The following is a 16,557-nucleotide window of genomic DNA, read 5'->3' as shown; positions in this document are numbered from 1 at the left end:
CCCTCTGCCTGTGTCTCTGCCTCTCTCTCTTTCTCTCTGTGTGACTATCATAAATAAATAAAAATTAAAAAAAAAAAAGAAAACACAAAACTCTGAAAGTCTAGCTATACTGGAACTGATTAAGAGGATTTGAAGCTCTGGTGACACAGACCAACTTGGAAGCTTTGTTACAATGTCTGTAAGATAGTTACTTCTGTTTCACTAAGGGTGTAATCTGTTTGTATATTTTTCAAATGTTCCCCTAGAGGTTTATTACCCTCCCCCCCACCGAGCTGGTACCCTCAATATGGCATTTTACACCTCCCCGGGGGCCACCCCCCAAGCTAAAGCTTAAGGGAACCTGGTTACCTGTTTCTTTTCTCTGGCCTCAGTCTCGGGGCCTTTGCCCATCACCGGCAGGACTGTCACTTCACAGGGTGGCAGATAAAAACACCTGATCATTGATGAGAGTCAGGAGGAGAGGGATGCTGAGGGGAACAGGAGAAGGAGTCCTAGTCACCTGGACTTTGTTTTTCTGTTTCGTTTTCTGTCACGTGCGCTTTTTGAAATAGAGGAGTTAGCAACAACCTGACCCTCACACTGTCCTTGTATTATCTTGTTTCCTAGTTCCACGAGGTGTTGTTCAGTACATCCTTAGGGGGAAAAATGACCTTTTAACACACACACACACACACACACACACACACACACACATCTCTACCATTCATTTCCCCCCTCTCCCTCCCCAAACCTACAGTTTCCTCTTTAAAATGACCGCTGTGAAGACGATGCTAACACCGAATTCTGCCAATGACAAATTATCATCAACACAGAAAAAAAAAAAAAAACAATAAAACTTTTTATCAGTGTACTTCAAAAGATGAAGACCACAGGAAAAAAAATATATATATACCCCAAATGCCAACAACGGTTCTGTAGGATCCAACACATTTTTGTAATTTCCAAAATGTCCGTGACATATGTAATCTTATAGTTAAAGTAATTTTAAAGATAAATCTGTGAAGACGGAATCGCAGGCTTCTACGAACCAGCTGGTTCTGGCTTCATCTCTCGGAGGTACACGCGCGGTAGCTTTTGAAATGCCAGGCCTATTTGGGGGGAAGGAAGAGAGGAGCCCGGCTTGAAGGGCGGTTCTCGTGGTTACTTCTCTGCAGCGTTTCAGTCCCGTCCCATGACCCAGGCCATCAAATGCATTCTCCGCCTCTTCCTCTCCGATCTGTCCCCAAAACGCCGAGGAGGATGCGGTGGGGCAGACGGGACACCCCGAGCGCGGCCGTCTTGCTCCGGGGGGACCAGCCCAGCAGAGCGCGCCCGGGACACTGGTAGCCACCGGGGCTCACTCCCCGCAGCCCTGGCCCCGCCCAGCCCCGCCCAGGCCCCGCCCCCTCAGACAGGCCCCGCCTCCGCCAGGCCCCACCCGCCGCCGTCACGTGGCGGGGCGCGGGGTGCAGCCTGCAGCTGCTGATGCTGCCGCCCGGCGTTCGCCATGGAGCTGGCGCCCCGAGCCTCTTCCGTGCCGCTGCTGCTGCTGCTACTTCTGGGCCTGAGCACCGGTAGGTTCGGGCAAAAGGTGCATCAGCGGCCGGTGCCTCCTTCTCTCTCCAGGGCTGAGCGTGTGTTAGTGGGTTTGCGCTTTTGAAAGCAAATCTCTTTCCCCCAGTTTCTACCTTGCATCATTATACTGCTTTGGAACCTCGCTCTCTTTCCTTCCTTCTTTCTTTTCTTTCTTTTTTTTTTTTTTTTTAATGCTAAGTATTTTTTCTACACCCCTTTCTGGCTGAGTGGTCTGGTACTCCTCCTCTCTTCCCTACCCCCTAGGTAGAAGCAGTTGTGCAAAATACATGACTTGGGAAAATTGCTGATCAATGAGGTTTCCACGATCCTAAGTTCACCGCCCTTTTCCTGCGGTGATTGGCTGCTAAGTGGGTTCATGAGGACTTTTTTTTTTTTTTTTTTTTTTTTTTTTATGATAGTCACAGAGAGAGAGAGAGAGGCAGAGACACAGGCAGAGGGAGAAGCAGGCTCCATGCACCGGGAGCCCGATGTGGGATTTGATCCCAGGTCTCCAGGATCGCGCCCTGGGCCAAAGGCAGGCGCCAAACCGCTGCACCACCCAGGGATCCCCCATGAGGACTTTTTAATTTGAGCTGAAACATGCGGTGCGAAGGACCCTGAAAAACAAACCCTATCACGAATGGGACGTTTCATTGAGATAAGGTCTTTCTCTCTCTCCTCATCAGGACGGGATAACATCTCCCCTCACTGCAGTTCTTTTTGACAAAAACAAATTCGTGTTTAATAGGATGACTTGCACATTGGTTTTCACTCTTTCACCAGAATGTCTCGTGGTCTGAATCAAGGTCCCGAGAATTCCAACTGGCCACAAACTTGCCTTGTGATCTTAGGCGGAGTGCTTAGGAGTTCTCTTCCGTTTTGTAAACTGGGGATCCTCTGGCCCTTCAGCTTGGGTCTGGGAAATGTCAAATATATCGCCCTCCCCAAATGTTTAACAGTGGTCACTGCCAGGGAAGGGAGGAGTGCCAGCCGCTAAGTCAAAAGGGATGCAAACCCTATTTGTCATATCTCCAGGAGGCTGTAATCTTGGGTCACTTGAACAGAGAATCTTTAAGCCACTAGCCATTCTGTTTTGCTCCTCAAGCCACTTTCTGGTTTTCTTAATCTACATCCTTCTTACAAAACCCCAAAATCCCACCCCCAAGGGAGTAGTGTCCTGGTCTACTCCCTTCTCTTCTGTTTCAGACCAGTTTTTGTGCCTTGCCTTGTCACGGGGGCTTGAAATTTCAGCAAAGAGGAAGTAGAAGGCAGGAAACTCCCATCATGGAGGGTCAGCTCTCATCGTCTTTAACCTCAGCCTTTTCTTACCCACAGAGGGGTATTTGAGGAAAACAACTGTTGACTCGAGAGTTGTTACTTTAGCAAAGGTGACAGAAAATGTATCGAACCTACTCTTTTCTGATACAACATCTTTTCAGATGCTACAAAGGTAACTAGGGAAAATTGAGGCTGTGGAATTAAAGGATACGCATGTGTGTGTGCATGTGTGTGTGCGTGTGTGTATATATATAGCTTTTGATCTATGGAATATCTTTCTTTTGATATTTGGAAAGCCAAGCTGCCTTCCCCAAAGGTGATGCCAGCGTGCACTCTTGCTGACAGTGCTGAGGACTGATCTCCTGTCTCCTTGTGGACATTGAGCACCTGCCATTATTTTTTTATCCATCAAATAAGCCAACGTTTTTTTTTTTTTTTAAAGATTTGATTTATTTATTTATGAGAGACACAGAGAAAGAGAGAGAGAGAGGCAGAGACACAGGCAGAGGGAGAAACAGGCTCCATGCAGGGAGCCCGACACGGGACTCGATCCCAGGTCTCCAGCATCAGGCCCTGGGCTGAAGGCAGCGCTAAACCGCTGAGCCACCTGAGCTGCCCCCAAGCCAACGTTTTTTTAGTGACCTCATATTGATTTGACTTTCATAGCTGAGTATTAGTGATGTTAACTCTTTTTTTACATATTAATTAGCCATTCAAATTTCCTTTTCGTAAATTATTTCCTCAGAGCCTTCACACATTTAATTAGGATCTTCCTTTTTGGATTTTTTTGTTTGTTTGTTTTTTTAAAGATTTTATTTATTTATTTATTCGTGAGAGACACAGAGAGAAAGAGAGGTAGAGACACAGGCAGAGGGAGAAGCCAGCTCCTTGCAGGAAGCCCGATGTGGGACTCGATCCTGGGTCTGGATCTCCAGAGTCACACCCTGGCTAAAGGCGGCGCTAAACCGCTGAGCCACGCGGGCTGTCCTGATCTTACTTTTTGAAATTGATCTACATGAGAAAGGAAAATCACCCTTTTTTCATATTTGTTGCAGATCTTTCTTTCTTGTATGCTTTTTAATTTTATTTCTGATGTACATAAATTTTGTTGTACAGAATATATAACAAGCCTCTGTCCTCAACTCTGTTTATCTTTTTCTTTGTAGTCTCTGGGGGTATGGCCACATCACTTCCCCAACCAGAGATCAGAAAAGCATTCAATTATATTTTTGTATTTTTTTAATGTCTAAAATTTTAAATTGAAACGCTTGATCCACTTGAAATTTATTTTGGTTTACAGTGTCAAGTAAGGACCTGTGTTGTTTTTTTTTTTTTCTCCCTCACAAAAGCTAACAGTTGCCCCAGCATAATAAAGTGAATATTGGTCCCTCTCATTTGGGATACTTCTTTAATCATATATTAAATGAGATATTAAAAGCCAGCATCTTGCAGTTTTTCTTTTTTTTCCAGAAATGTGAATCTGTCTTTCTAAAATAGAATTGTAAATGTGTTTCAGGCTTATTGTTAAAAATCTAAGTATTGGGGCACCTGGGTGGCTCAGTGGTTGAGCTTCTGCCTCTGGCTCACGTCGTGATCCTCATGTCCTGGGATCGAGTCCTGCATCAGGCTCCCCATGGGGAGCCTGTCTCTGCCTCTCTCTCTCTCTGTCTCTCATGAATAAATAAATAAAATCTTTTTTTAAAAAAAAATCTGAATATTGCAGAGGAAAAAGTGAAAGCCCTTAACCTCTTTTGCCACTATTAAGTTTGATTTGTCTCTTTCTCTCTCTCTCTGTGTGATTATCATAAAAAAAGAAAAAAGTTTGGTTGGCCTTTTTTTAAATAGTTTTTTTTTTTAAGATTTTATTTATTTATTAGAGATACAGAGAGAGAGGCAGAGACACAGGCAGAGGGAGAAGCAGGCTTCATGCAGGGAGCCCGATGTGGGACTTGATCCCTGGTCTCCAGGATCCGGCCCTGGACCAAAGAGGGCGCTAAATCGCTGAGCCACCCGGGCTGCTCTGCTTTTTTTTCTTTTTTTTTTTTTTTTTTTTTTTAGAAGGAGAGAGTGGGTGGGAGAGGCAGAAGGAGAGTCTCAAGCTGACTGCTCCGCACAGAGCCCATGCAGGGCATGATCTCATGACCCTGAGATCAACACCTGAGCTGAGATCAAGCGTCAGGTGCTTAACTGACTGAGCCACCCAGGCACTCCTGGTTTGCTTTTTCATTAACTTAAGTGCTTTTCCTTATCTCCACAATATATTAAAGTGAGTAAATTGCCTCAAATAGGAACCAAATTTTCTCCAGTTTAGCATGGCTGTCTCTGCAGGTTTGGACTTTACCTGGATGTTACACATTCTTCGGGAAATCACATTGTACTTCTGTTTTAGGAGCGGTCACTGACTGGCCCGCAGAAGAGGGAAAGGAAGTATGGGATTACGTGACCGTCCGCAAGGATGCCCACATGTTCTGGTGGCTCTATTATGCCACGAACCCCTGCAAGAACTTTTCAGAACTGCCCCTGGTCATGTGGCTTCAGGTAAAAGTGGCTTGGCTGCCCAGCCAGCTTTCCCCACATACCACTTTGCTTGCTCTTAAGGTCTCACAGCTCAGCTGTGAAGGACTAATCAGATCCAGCAGCTGATGGAGGGTCTCCTAGGGTTGGAGGTTTGGTGTCCTTCTGGGGCAAGCAAAGGCAATGGTCTACCGAGGGGGCCAAATCAAAGAGTGAGGGGTTCTAGCCTTTGTGGGGGGTCTTTTTATATCGAGCTCAGCCAGTGGCAGGATGCCTTCGTGGAAGCTCTTAAAGACACATTTGACTTTATGCTCACAGAAATGTTTTGAAAGGTTCCAAAGCAAAGGCTAGGGCACTCTGAGCACCCCTCCCTCTCCCTCTTCTACTAGTCCCTCCTAGACCCTAAGTCCTCACCCCCAGAAAAGCTGATCTTTGTAAAGGATTCAGCCTTTTGTATCTTAGTATTAAATATTGGGCCTATCCTTCTCCCTAAGTGTGTTTGCATGTTCATCTTGAGCTCTGATTGTAGGCTGGAAGGCAGGGGACTGGCTGAAGGGTATTTGGGGGTAGTCAGAGGAGCCTTCCTTGCATTCCTAAAATACCTGCCCAGAGGTGGCCCACACCCACTTGGAAGACCAGTCTGTAGGGAGGGGTTGAGGAACACGCTCTTGCTTCAGCCTCTAGAGACTGGAGGTATGGCCCAGATTGGGCTCCAGGTGGCTCATCGGTAAATAAGTGTCCTGCTTCTCCCTTCCCAGGGATGCAAATGTCACTTCCTCCCAGAATGTCAGCATTCACCAGCAACCTGCCAGTGCCCTGGGCTTGGCCTCCTTGGCTAACCCCCACAGACTTTCTGGTGAGATAGGGCTCAGAGGAGCCCTTTGTAGGGAAAGGCCCTTTCCCTTGTAGCGTTATCACAACTGTTACCTTTGAGGGCTGGATGTGAGGCCCCGCTTGAGGGTGCAGATAAAAAGAACGCATGTGTGTATCCCCATGAACTTCTGTTTACCTCGGGGCTGCTGGAGGCGGAAATGCAGCAGAGTTCTGTTTTCTGAGCTTTGGTTTTTCATCTGAGGATTTTGTTAATCAGCAGGACTTCTTCCAACCTCAAGTGAAAGCTTACAGAAGGAGCCAAAGCAGAAAGCAGAAGTACTGGAGTGTAGGCCAGATGCTACCCAGTCAGCATCCTCTTTGTCACATGCTGCCCCTGAAGCAGTTTCTGGGCTCTTAGGAATTTAAAAACTGTTCAACTTTAGAAGTTGCAGATCTTTCCTTTGGTTGATTGCAGAGTGAGGTGGTTGTTCGATCTGAATTAGTTGCCAACATTTTTTTTGTTTTGTTTTAGATTTATTTATTTATTTATTTATTTATTTATTTATTTGATCTGAGCCGAAACCAAGAGTTGGACACTCCAAATGCACCACCAAACATCTCACTTGCCAACATCTTAAATTCAAAACATTTTCCTTTTTCCAACCATCAGGAGACATGGCACCTTGGGTCCTGAACTTGCTATCCCAAAGCTGAGTGACCGTGGCCCCTTTCACACAAGGCAGGAGCTTCTGGAGGAGGGGCTCCCTCTGCCCACAGCTGATTGCTCTGCGTACACTTTGTCGTGCCGCCCAGTATATGACTGGTTAGGTTAACCCTCTGAGCTAAGATACTCATTGAAGGTTATCCACAGGCTAAGTAACCAACCTGCCCTTCATTTCCTCTGAGGCCCACAGGAGAAGGAAAAAGACTATGATTAGGGAAGAAATAATTAATTTTGATGAAAAGGAAATCTATTTTAGCAGCCTACTGGTGACACACATACTGACTTCTGTGGGCAGGTCTTTGAGTAATTGAGGTCATGTCACCAGAGTGAAGTAACTCTGAGTGCAGTAGTGAGCTATTTTCGATACACTTTCAAGTCATTTAAGCAGTCCAGTTGGTCTGCTGACATGTTTCCCATATTTCAGAGTCACTGGATAGTCCTGGGCCATGAAAGCACCCCATCCCGAAGTTCTAAGGGAAAAAAAGACTTTGCGGTAGGATGTTCTCAAATAGAACAGAAACATCTTTCAGCCAGCTTCTTGTTGCCTTTGGGGTTAGGGGAGGGAGGGGTGTCATCTCCTGCCTCCGACCACAGCTTATCAAAAGCAGCCCAGGAAATTGGGAGTTGTCCCACCAAGGCCAAGCCTCCTAGGATTCCCAGCTTCCCTCCTTTTGTTCTGGTCCTGTCCTGTCCTGTTTCCCAGTCAGTCCACTAGGAGAAAGGGGCCCAGCAGCCACCTGGAGATACACGCTTGCTCTTAATTTACTGTGTGTTGCATTTTGCAGTGTTGCCACATAATTCCATATAGTTTGTGGTTCTAAATGGCTGTTTCACAGTCTGTACTGATCTGTTCCCTTAGCGAGGGGCATTGGAGGTGCATCCTTTCACTGTCATAAATGTCACTGTGATGAACAGCTGCCCCTGGTTTGTGAGCTTTTTACCATGATATTGGGAAAGCTTAAGATACTGAGTGCATATAATTAGAGGGATGGATAGCCTCCCAGTTTTATAATAGTTTGGGGTAGGTTCAAAACATTACATAGTTTCACACAGTCTTTCCCTGTTGGAATCTTCCAGTTACCCCTGAGCCCTGACCCGACGTTGTCTTTTTTTTTTTTCCCCTTTAGATTGCCCTGTACAAGTAGCCCTGGCTTCTGTTTTGCCGGAGCTATTCCTTCCGTGTTTGTGTATGATCCTTTCTTGTCCATCTTGCTCGTGCACAGGGAGGCAGGATCCTTTCTCTGAATGCCTGTGCCCTTGGCTCAGCTGGTCCCCGAGGCTTTGTTCAGAAGAGCACTGACCACGCTTTCCCCTGACTGTCTCCCAAAGGGCCACCTTCCCTGGCTTAGCCCTTCACAACCCATGGGACGTCCAGCTCCCGTGGTTGGGCCCAGACACTGAGCTCTGTTCACAGCCCTGCCCCACCTGCCCTCAGCCCTGAGCGCACAGTGTCCAGCCCTCCCTGCTCTGGGACTTTTGCATTTGCTAAATTATATCCTAGGGATCCATGTGATCACACTGCCCCTTAAACTGTGGCCCTAGTCATTTCACAGGGACACTGAGGAGACAGTGGTGTGGTGGAGAGTCACAGGGTATGACCCTTCCCTGGACTTACTGCTCATCTTGGAAATGCTAGGGGTTGGGCAAGGTGTTGTGAAGATCAGTGAACCCCATGGCAGGCCAGGGTTCAATCTCAGAGGATCAGGGGTAGGAAAGTCCCTTCTGGGGCTCTTAGACCAGATCTTTTCCATTTATTTGTTTACTTACTTAATTTTGATTTTAATTTTATTCTCAAGTAATCTCTACACCCAACATGAAGCTCAAACTCACAACCCTGAGATCAAGAGTCACATACTGTACTGAGCCAGCCAGGTGTCCCTGGGTCTTTTCCCTGTAGAAAGCTTGAGCAGGGATCCCTGGGTGGCGCAGCGGTTTGGCGCCTGCCTTTGGCCCAGGGTGCGATCCTGGAGACCCGGGATCGAATCCCACATCGGGCTTCCGATGCATGGAGCCTGCTTCTCCCTCTGCCTATGTCTCTGCCTCTCTCTCTTTCTCTCTCTGTGACTATCATAAATAAATAAAAATTAAAAAAAAAAAAAAAAAAAGAAAGCTTGAGCAGTCAATTACCAGGAGGTTCTGTTGATACAGACACCCCGGTTCTCCAGGTCAGCTGTGTCTTTCCTATAATGTTGACCCAGCCATCACTAAATCATAAGTTGTTGGGAACCCTGGGTGGCTCAGCAGTTGAGTGCCTGCCTTTGGCTTAAGGCGTGATCCCGGATTCCCAGGTTCAAGTCCCACATCAGGCTCCCTGCATGCAGCCTGCTTCTCTGTTTGCCTGTGTCTCTGCCTCTGTCTCTCATGAATAAATAAATAAAATCTTTAAAAAAAATCATAACTTAAAAAAAAAATAAAAATAAAAAAATCATAACTTGTTTATCGTGAATGTGGTCAGTGTTATGGTACTTTGACTAATGTTTTCCCTGGGTTTATTTTCTCTTCCACAGGGTGGTCCAGGTGGTTCCAGCACTGGATTTGGAAACTTTGAGGAAATCGGGCCCCTTGATAGTGATCTCAAACCACGAAGAACCACCTGGGTACAGTGAGCGTAGCCCCTATCTGCACATGCCCTATGGCCTCGCCAAGCCTGAACACCCGCACCCCGGCCCTCCCGCAGTCTGGGGGGGCGGGTCACAAGTTTAGCAGCACTGCCCCATCCCTTTCCCTGTGTCCATTTCTCAGGACAGCTTATCCCTTCCCGGGACTCTCTGGCCTTCCCACATCGCGGCAGAAGCTTGTTCTCGCAGACACCAGAGTCCTTGTGACTCCCCCCATATGGGCCATCTCTGTCATCCACCTGCAGGGTCCCTGCCTCTGGCCACCACCTTCATGCCAACCCCCTCTCACCCCCTCGCTACCACCTTGCTTCTGGACTTCATCACGACTTCAGAGCCTTTGTCCTCTACCCTGTTGGTGTCTCTCTAGCTCTGCCTTCCTCCTTCCCTCCCTCATTCTTAGTTTCACTTCCTGCCCTAACCCCTCTCTGCTCAACCCCTGGCTCCTTCATCCTTCTCCCTGACCAGCCATGCCACCCCCAGGCTTGTGTCAGTCCCACTGTCCCCCTGGTTGGATCTCCTCTCGGGTGCCAAATGCTGGTGGGCAAAACCGTCTGGCTGGCAGGGAGGGGCCGAGGCCGCCCTCATCGGTGTGCTGGGGCCCCACTCCCCTCCCGGTCTGACCGGCCTCCCCGCCTCCCCGAGAGAGCAGAGCCATCACCTGTGACCAGTTAGCCCCTGGCCTCGCTAATAAGTGCTTCACTGCCCTGCCCCTCACTACCCTCCCGTCTCAAAACAACACACGAGGCTCCTCCCTGCTGAGGTCCCTCCTCCAAGATTCCTAACTTGGACAGTTAGTACCTTTCCACATCCTTACGCTGTCTCTAGGCTCTCTTCTTCCTGGGGTGCGGGGTACACAGGTTTCCCACAACCTACTACACAAGCCACTCCAGCTACTACCTTTTTTTTTTTTTTTTAAAGATTTTATTTATTCATGAGAGACAGAGAGAGAGGCAGAGACACAGGCAGAGGGAGAAGCAGGCTCCCCGTGAGGAGCCTGATGTGGGACTCGATCCAGTGACTCCAGGATCACACCGAGCTGAAGGCAGATGTTCAACCGCTGAGCCACCCAGGTGTCCCTAGCTACTACCCTTTCTTAAGAGAGTTCTTTATATAGGCATACCGTGGAGACACTGTGGGTTTGGTTCTGGATTTGGTTTGAATTTTTTAAATTTCCCAGGCCATATAAAAGTTAATGCTTACATTATACTGTGGTCTGTTACATGGGCACTAACATGATGTGTAAAAAAACACTGTACATACCTTAATGAAAAAGTGCCCTATGGCTAAAAAATGCTAGCCATCATCTGAACTTCCCATGAGTGGTGTTCATTGGTCACAGAGCACTAAAATAAGTACAATAATAATAATGAAACAGTTTAAGTATTTCAAGAATTATCAAAATGTGGCACAGAGACATTATGTGAGCAATTGCTGTTGGGAAAATGGTACTCATGGACTTGCTCAATGTGGGATTACCCACAGATCTTCAATTTATAGAAAGAGCAGTAAAATGAGGTGTGGTGTATACTGCTGTCTAGTCTTTACTTCCTATATATGCTTTAGCCTAGAGCTTTCTGGGCTGGGGGCTGGGGGCAGGAGAGAGTGGGTGCTAGGGAACCCAACGCACATTAGCTCTAGGGTACAGTACACGTATCTCCTCCATGGCCCAGACAAGGTTGGGAAGCACTGCCCTAACCCATTTGGCTCTTCCCCTAACTCTGCTGGAGCTGTTGTCCTCAGGGGCATGCTGGCTTCCCAATTCCAAGTCCAGCAGATCCTTCATGGGATTCTTTTCATGGACTTTTTTGCTATCCTGTTGGCCATTCCCATGTCTTAGATGTTGCTGTTTCCCATACTGTGTCCTTGGTAATATTCTCTTCTATGTATGTTCTTTTGGCAGCCCTATCCTCTCAGACTGCTTTAATGATACATAGATGATGATGATTCCCAAGTCAGTATCTCTAGCTCAGAACTTTTTTGCCCCAGAACTATTTCTCCATTTGCCTCTGAGATGTCTCCGTGTGGATGTCCCTCATACATCCCCTATTCAAGATATTCCAATCTATGTTCATTAGTACACCGTACCCTCTACCCACCCACAAAACCAGCCAGCTCCATGTGTCCCTCATTGTGGCAGATGGTACCACCATCCAATCAGTTGTCTGAGCCAGAAACCAGAGAGCCATCCTTGTCTTCCTGTGCTCCTCACCCATTCATCCAATCAGTTTTAACTAAAAATAAATTCTTTTTTCTTTTTTAAAGATCTTATTTATTTATTTGAGAGAGGGAGAAAGAGAGGGGGAGCATGAGTAAGGGCAGAAGGAGAAGCAAACTTCCTGCTGATTGTGGAGCCTGACACAGGGCTGAATCCCAGGACCCTGAGATCATGACATGAGTCAAAGGTCATGCATAATTGACTGAGCCACCCAGGCGCCCCTAAACATGAATTCGTAGGGATTCCTGGATGGCTCAGGGGTTGAGCGTCGTCTGCCTTTGGCTCAGGGCGTGTCCTGGGATTGAGCCCCGCATTGGGCTCCCTGCATGGAGCCTGCTTCTCCCTCTGCCTGTGTCTCTGCCTCTCTCTCTGTGTTTCTCATGAATAAGTAAATAAAATCTTTAAAAAAAAATGAATTCATAAAATATAGCTTTATTGAAATAATTCACATACCCTGCAACTCACCCATTTAAAGTATACAATTCAGCGTCATTCAGTATATTCAGAGTTTTATAACCATTACCACAATCAATTTCAAAACATTTTACTACTCTCCCATCCCAGAAAGCCTCCTACCCCTTAACTATTAACCACCAGTCTCTCCTTAGGCAACCACTAATCTATTTTCTGTCTCTGTAGACTTGCCTGTGTTAACCATTTTGTAACAATGGAGTCATATGGTATGTGGCCTTTGGTGTGTGGCTTCTTTCACTTAGCATAATATTTACGAGGTTCATCCATGTTGTGCGTGCCACTTCTCCTTTTGTAAGGGCGAATAATACTCCATTGTATGGCTATACCACATTTTGTCTCTTCTTTTTTTCTTTTTTTTTTTTTTTTTACATTTTGTCTCTTCATCTGCTGATGAACACTTAGGTTGTTTCCATGGTTTGGCTCAATGAATAGTGCAGGGGACACTGGTGGCAAACATTTATTTGAGTTCCTATTTTCAGTTTTGGTGAAGGGGGATATACCTCAAAATAGAATTGCTGTGTCACATGAGAACTCTCTTTAACACCCGAGCATTGGTAATATTCTTCATCCACCCCTTTTCCATCCTCTCTAGTGGCTGCTTTCAGAGTGCATCTCCAATGCAGATCTCTCCTTAGTTTAATCACTCTTTCAGTTCCCAGAAGATCAGATCCAGATTCCTGCTCTCTCCCTACCTCCTGCCACATCTCCCAACATCTGTCCATCTACACTCTACCTTCAGGCCTCTGCCTGGCCAGTTCCTTGGCTTGGACTTCATTCCTTTGACCACTCATTCACACCTAGCTTCCCATACTCACGTCTCCATTAGTCACTCAGTGCAGGGCCATTCTTCCTCCATGTCCCTCTGAGTCCTTGGATTCTCTGTGTCTCCCTTCTGGTCCTCCTTTTTTTTTTTTTTTTTTTTAAGATTTTATTTATTTATTCATAGACACAGAGAGAGGGGCAGAGACACAGACAGAGGGAGAAGCAGGCTCCATGCAGGGAGCCCGATGTGGGACTCGACCCCTGGTCTCCAGGATCACACCCCAGACTGCAGGCGGCACCAAACCGCTGTGCCACCGGGGCTGCCCCCTTAAGTGCAGTTTACTTTTGCCTCTGAGTCTTTGCACATGCCGTTTCCTTAGCCTGGAACATTCCTGAGCTTGTTTCTGACTGAAATATCACTTCTACTTTGCCTTTCTCTGTCTTAGTCTCTGTTTCTGGCCTTTATTATTTATTTATTTTGAAAGTAGGCTCCAGGCCCAATGTGGAGCTTGAACTCACAACCCTGAGATCAAGAGTTGCAAGCTCTACTGACTAAGCCAGCCAGGTGTCCCTCCTGTCCCTTACTATTTTTTGAAATCCCTTTTAGCAGTAGGATTGTAAGCATGCTGGTACCTTCACATCCTTGGGTTTTGTTGAGTTCATAGAAGATGGTAGAAAGACAGTCAGTGACTGAGTGATTGTACCACTTGACTTTCCTATGTGACATGTAGCTCCAGTCAGCCAGTCTCCTATTTGTGGATAACCCTGTGGGCACTGGGTTCAGTTACGTGAACAAGAGTGATGCATATGCCAAAGACCTTGCCACAGTGGCGTCAGACATGATGGTTCTCCTGAAGACTTTCTTCGATTGCCACAAGGAATTCCAGGTGAGCAGTGACTCGGGCACAGCTAAGCAAAGGGGCTAGCGGTCACACAACTACATCCACCTGAATAAACTTAAATTTCCCCAAGAGATCAGTGTCTAGCCATTGTCAGAGAAAACTTTTCTGCACCTGAGGTCAGATTGTGGCCTTTTGTTTCTGTCATCTCTAAAAGTGGTTTTGAGCTTGAAAGAATGACCTTGGAGTCCAGTATTCTGATCAGATAGGGGGGAAAGACCAATAAAAGCAGATTTGTCTTGTCTGGCCATGACATGCAATAAAAATTTGAAATTCATGTGAATAAAAAAGCATTTGGGATGTTTAATTCTTTGTAAATTCCTTTTCTTGCTAGACGATTCCATTCTACATTTTCTCAGAGTCCTATGGAGGCAAAATGGCTGCTGGCATTGGTCTAGAACTTTATAAGGTAATGGGAAAGATGATTCTGTTTTGGTTTCAGACAGAAACTGATTCTGTTCTTTTCTATATCACCTTAGACTGAATATACTTTGAGTAGGACCTTATATAAAATCTGTAATAATCGCCACAAGAAGTTTCAGAGAGAACAGTGAAAATTGCCCTATCAGTTGTGAAACAAGCTGGAAAGAAAGCTACATGAGTGAAACAATGTTGTGCTAGCACAGCAGCAGACTAACAGATTAAATGCAGCAGGATAAAGGATCCAGAAACAGATTTTACATATACTGGTGTATAAACATGTGTATGTAAATAACATATATATGTAATGCATATGATCATATGGCATTATCACATCCGATGATAAGATGGCATTTCAGATCATTGGGCAGCAGATAGAATATTCCGTGAATGGCATGGAAACAAATGGTTCTCACTTTAAAAAACTATAACGTTGAATTCCTTTCATAAAACATCAGTTCTAGATAAACATCTAAACATAAAGAAAAAATCCAAACATAAAAATCAAAACTATAAGAGAACCTGAAGCTTACCTTCATTTAAAAATTTTTATTTTCTTTTATTTTTTATTTTTTGAGAGAGTGTGGGTGTGTGAGCAGGGAGGAGGGTAGAGGCAGAGGGAGAAAGAGAATCTCAAGCAGACTTTGCAAAACCCAACATAGGGCTCCATCTTCCAACCCAAGATCATGATCTGATCCTAAATCAAGAGTTGGGTACAACTGACTGAGCCACCCAGGTGTCCCTGAAGCTTTCCTTCATAAGATGAAACACCCAAAGGCTAAAAAGGATAAAGTTGATATATTTAGACCACATTAAAATTTAAAACTCAAGAGTTCCATAATTTCAGAAGACATATATATGTATGCCGGCATAAATATATGCTAGAAAAAATACTTATATATATATTTTAAAGAATTTATTTATTTATTCATGGAAGACACACAGAGAGGTAGAGACATAGGCAGAGGGAGAAGCAGGCCCTCTGCAAGGAGCCCAGTGTGGGACTCGATCCTAGATTCTAGGATCACGCCCTGTGCCAAAGGCAGACACTCAACCGCTGAGCCACCCAGGCGTCCCAAAAAAGTACTTATATTGATAACCATAAAAAGAGACAAGATCCTAGAAGTAAATTGGCAAAAAATATAAAGCAGTGTATAGCAAAAATGCAAACAGCCTGTGAACATATGACAAATGCTCAACTTTTGTTAGCCAAATCTATAAGGTTTACAAATATTTAAAAGATTAGTGACACCCAGTTTTGGTAAGAAGTCAGGGAAATAAATGTTTTTCTCCACTTTTGGTGAGATTGGAAATTGGGAAATCATTTTATTTTATTATTATTATTTTTAAGATTTTTATTTATTTATTCATGAGAGACAGAGAGAGAGGCACAGACAGAGGCAGAGGGAGAAGCAGGCTCCATGCAGGGAGCCTGACATGGGACTCGATCCCGGGTCTCCAGGATCATGCCCTGGGCTGAAGGTGGTGCTAAACCGCTGAGCCACCCGGGATGCCCGGGAAATCCTTTTAAAAGGGCAATTTGGCAGTCTTTGTCAACTTGTAAATCTATATGCCCTCAGACCCAATAATTTCAGTTCCAGGAATCTGTCCTGTGGGAATTCTTGTGTGTGTGTGTGTGTGTGTGTGTGTGTGTGTGTGTGTGTCAGAGATTTTTTTTTTTTTAACATTTGAGAGAGAGAGAGAGAGAGAGAGAGAGAGTGAAAGTGAGAGTTTGTGGGGGAAGGAACAGAGGGAGAGAGAGACTTAAGCAGACCCCCAGCTGAGCACAGAGCCTAACATGGGGCTCAATCTCATGACCCTGAGATCCCAAACTGAGCTGAAACCAAGAGTCAGACACTTAACCAACTGAGCCACCCAGGCGCCCCAAGTCCAAGGATGTTTAATACACTATTGTTTACCATGCCCTTCAACAGGAAACAAGGTCAGGGCTGTCCCTATAAGATTAGTTAGATAAAATAAATGTATCCTTCCATGAGAGGACACTTTGCAGCCAGTATAAAGAATGGCTACATTTCTATATCTGTGTGTATAAGCTTGTGAAAGCAAAGAAAGGGGTTAGAAGGGTATGTAACATGTTAACTGTGGCCAGCTGGCCATGTGGGACAGAGGGCAAGTCTCTCCACATTTTCTCCCGTCCACTGCACTGTTTAAATTTATTTACAATGCTCTTATTATGGCCTTTGCTTTTTTAAGATTTATTAATTTTTTTTAAAAAATTAACCTTTTATAAGAAATAGTATATGTGTGATAACAGAAAATTAGAAA

General features: G+C 45.5%; 1 protein-coding gene across 2 annotated transcripts in view; it reads left to right on the top strand.

Moving 5' to 3' along the window:
* Positions 1-1,406: 1,406 nt before the first annotated feature.
* SCPEP1 (serine carboxypeptidase 1) overlaps positions 1,407-16,557 on the top strand; it is a 32,974-nt gene continuing 17,823 nt past the window's right edge. For both annotated transcript variants that reach the window (XM_072779917.1, XM_072779916.1), the window contains exons 1-5: positions 1,407-1,553; positions 5,222-5,370; positions 9,391-9,480; positions 13,684-13,839; positions 14,186-14,260. In XM_072779917.1, coding sequence (XP_072636018.1) covers positions 1,487-1,553; positions 5,222-5,370; positions 9,391-9,480; positions 13,684-13,839; positions 14,186-14,260 — 537 coding nt within the window. In that variant the 5' untranslated portion in view covers positions 1,407-1,486. The remainder of the gene's footprint in view (positions 1,554-5,221; positions 5,371-9,390; positions 9,481-13,683; positions 13,840-14,185; positions 14,261-16,557) is intronic.

The sequence above is a fragment of the Canis lupus genome, chromosome 16, assembly GCF_048164855.1.
Source record: "Canis lupus baileyi chromosome 16, mCanLup2.hap1, whole genome shotgun sequence".
Lineage (NCBI taxonomy): Eukaryota > Metazoa > Chordata > Mammalia > Carnivora > Canidae > Canis > Canis lupus.
The sequence above is the reverse complement of the archived record's forward strand: the minus strand, read 5'-3'. Positions and strand labels throughout refer to the sequence as shown.